The 3,123-nt window shown below is 41.2% G+C and overlaps 1 protein-coding gene across 1 annotated transcript; it reads right to left on the bottom strand.

Annotated features, from left to right (window-relative positions):
- Positions 1-1,286: 1,286 nt before the first annotated feature.
- LOC109827493 lies at positions 1,287-2,441 on the bottom strand. The gene has a single exon (XM_020394502.1). The coding sequence runs from the start codon at positions 2,439-2,441 to the stop codon at positions 1,287-1,289; it is 1,155 nt and encodes a 384-aa protein (XP_020250091.1).
- Between the last annotated feature and the right edge of the window lie 682 nt (positions 2,442-3,123).

Genomic DNA, 3,123 nt, shown 5'->3' with positions numbered 1-3,123 from the left:
CTCACAAAACTATTATTCGCATCTCCTTACCGGTGAAGGATCGAACTTATACTCGCCGTTCTATACAGAAGTCGGAGAAGAAGGTCATACCATCGAGTTCTCGCAATCCGCAACACAATAAGTGTCATCCCAAGAAACACCGACCACAAAGAAGAAGAAGGTTTACACGCGGTCCGAAAATTGGACTGTCCACGAGGATAAGCTTCTTGTGTCTGCTTGGCTGAACACGAGCCAAGATGCCATCCAAGGTACGGGGCAACATAAAGATAAGTTTTGACACAGAGCTAACGACTACTTTATCCAATACTCTACCGATCCAACGAATCGCACACCAAACCAAATGATGCACCGTTGGTCAACGATTCAACTATCTGTCAACAAGTTATGCGGGTGCGTTGCTCAGATTGAAGGAAGACAAAGATCTGGTACGGGAATTATTGACCAGGTAAATATTTAAGTTATATGTTTTTATGTAAATATTTAAATTATATGTTTGATTATTCTAAATTTAACTCTTGTGTAGACTGCAGAAGTAAAAGAATTATACCAATCCCTTTATGGTAAGCCATTCATGTTTGACCATTGCTGGGTTGAGTTGCGTCATCACCAAAAGTGGATCCATCAAATGGAAACTTACAATAAGATTCGATCACAGCCGAGAAGAACCACGAACTCTGATTCCTCACCAAACAATTCCATGCCAGCGACCCCCATCGAGTTGAACATTGACTCGGATGATGTTATAGCAAGGCCTGAAGGGAGGAAAGCAGCAAAACTCAAGAGGAAACAAAATGTGGACAAATCTGAGTCCGCTAAGTCCATTATGGGAGAGGCTTTCGCGTGGATGAAGCAAACCAACAAAGAAAAAATGGAGCTAAAACAGAAGAAACAAGATGATGATATCATGAAGATCGATCTCTCAACACTCAATTCAGTTCAACGACAATACTTTGAAATGCGTCAGGCAGAGATATTGGAGAGGTGGATGTCCAAGGGTTCTTCCTAATTATCATATATTGTACTCGCATCGCATCCTCATTAGTTCTTCCTGATTATCAAATATTATATTGTATTAGATTTATGATTGTACTTGAAGTTGAAAAATTTGGCATTGAATGAAAACAACTACTTTATTGAAATTAAAATTGGCGTAGTACAACAACTTGAAGAACCTTAATCCAAGGCGATGGATCCCTTGAGCTGCCACAGATGCTCGATCAAATCATTTTTTAGTGATTTGTGTGTTTGCGTGTTCCTGATCCGATGATGATTTTGTATGAACTCAGTTAGAGGCACCGTCTGCAATGAGAAGGTTTAACGACTGGTACCGAATCAGTAAAGTCGAAGTTGTTGTCCAATTGACAATCACGTTCATCTTCAACGATCATGTTATGCATTATGATACAAGCTGTCATGATATCTTTCAGCACACAAGGTTGCCAGAAACGTCCTGGTCCACGAACAATCGCAAATCGAGCTTGCAACACGCCAAAAGCTCGCTCAACATCTTTTCTTGCGCTTTCTTGTTGTTGAGCAAAGTACTTATGCTTGTTTCCTCGAGGTGCTGGAATAGTCTTCACTAATATGGACCACTCTGGGTAAATCCCATCGGCGAGATAGTATCCCATATTATACTCGTGGTCAATGACAGTATAGTTGCACGGTGAAGCTCTTCCCTCCACAAGTTGTGCGAAAATCGGTGAACGATGTAGAACATTAAGGTCATTGTGAGACCCCGGCAGTCCAAAGAAGGCATGCCATATCCAAAGATCTTTGCTAGCTACGGTCTCCAAAATAATTGTAGGTTTATGAAAATGTCCAATATACATACATTGCCAGGCAGTTGGACAGTTCTTCCATGTCCAGTGCATGCAGTCGATGCTCCCAAGCATACCAGGAAAACCTCGTTGTGAGCCTTCCTCGAGCAGGCGTGCAACGTCTTCATTAGTCGGTGCACGAAGGTATTCCTCTCCAAAGATGTTGATAATCGATCGGACGAATCTCTTCACGCTCTCAAGCGACGTACTTTTACCGATCCGAACGTAGTCGGCAACGGAGTCAGCGGATGCTCCATATGCGAGCATCCGCATAGCTGCAGTAATCTTTTGAAGACTAAATAGTCCTAACTGTCCAGCACCATTCCTCTTTTGGACGAAGTACTTGTCATGTTCGACGACTGCGTCGTGGATTCGAAGAAATAATGAACGCGTCATTCTGAACCTTTGACGAAAATAATAAAGAGGATTGGTTGGTGCGTCAGCAAAATAATCTTGGAACAACCGATTGTGGCCTTCCAGTCGGTTTCGATGGAGCACGATACGTCGTTTGTGTTGAACTGAAGTTGAACATTTCTCTTGTTCTTCTTCCTCAACAACAGCAGCTCCCATAAGAAAGAACGTCTTCATCATTTCATCATCGCTAGAGCTAGATGAGCTAGACATTTTATTTTGGGAGATGATGAGTTGAGGAGAGAAGCCATCAAATTTTATAGGAAACAGTCGGTTGACGGTCAAAGTTTGCGATACCTCGAACTTTGTGCCCAACCTCGAAGACCGTGTGCGCTCCCTCGAAGACCGTGGGTTGCCTCGAAGACCGTGTGCGCTCCCTCGAAGGCCGTATCCAACGGTTAGAAATAAAATACAAGAGGTTTAAATATAATTAAAAGTAATGGGTAAAATATTAAAATAGAAGAGGGGTTTTTTTGATATTGTTGAAGCTCCTAACTAGGAGCTTGTTGGAGCTCCATAAAAAAAGAAGTGGCTCCCAAGGCTTAATTTGTTAATTTTTTATTCTAAAATGCTTGAGAGCTCTTGAGAGCATGCTGACTAGGACTCCCAACTGGGAGCTTGCTGCACTTGCGCTAAGAGCATCTACATTGATTCTTTACAGTGTTGGGCTTTTTTGTTGTTTTTTGCAAGTGCAAAGATATTTATTTTGGTTTGAAAGTGTGAATTTATAAAAATTTGATGCACAAAACAAAAGAGTTGTCTTTCTTAAATAATATTATAGATAGATCACTAAGGTTTTATTTTCATTAATTTGAAGTCTATTTACGCTATTTGTTTACAAATGGACATGGTGTGAGAGCATGTAAAGTGCATGTTGGAGGTACCTTCTAGTGTA

Source organism: Asparagus officinalis, unplaced genomic scaffold, assembly GCF_001876935.1.
Source record: "Asparagus officinalis unplaced genomic scaffold, Aspof.V1 AsparagusV1_Un267, whole genome shotgun sequence".
NCBI lineage: Eukaryota > Viridiplantae > Streptophyta > Magnoliopsida > Asparagales > Asparagaceae > Asparagus > Asparagus officinalis.
This window is presented reverse-complemented; position numbering and strand designations above follow the sequence as displayed.

What these genes read in the sequence shown, in the direction of transcription:
- LOC109827493 (XM_020394502.1), bottom strand. Translation starts at nt 2,441, where the DNA reads ATGTCTAGCTCATCTAGCTCTAGCGATGATGAAATGATGAAGACGTTC.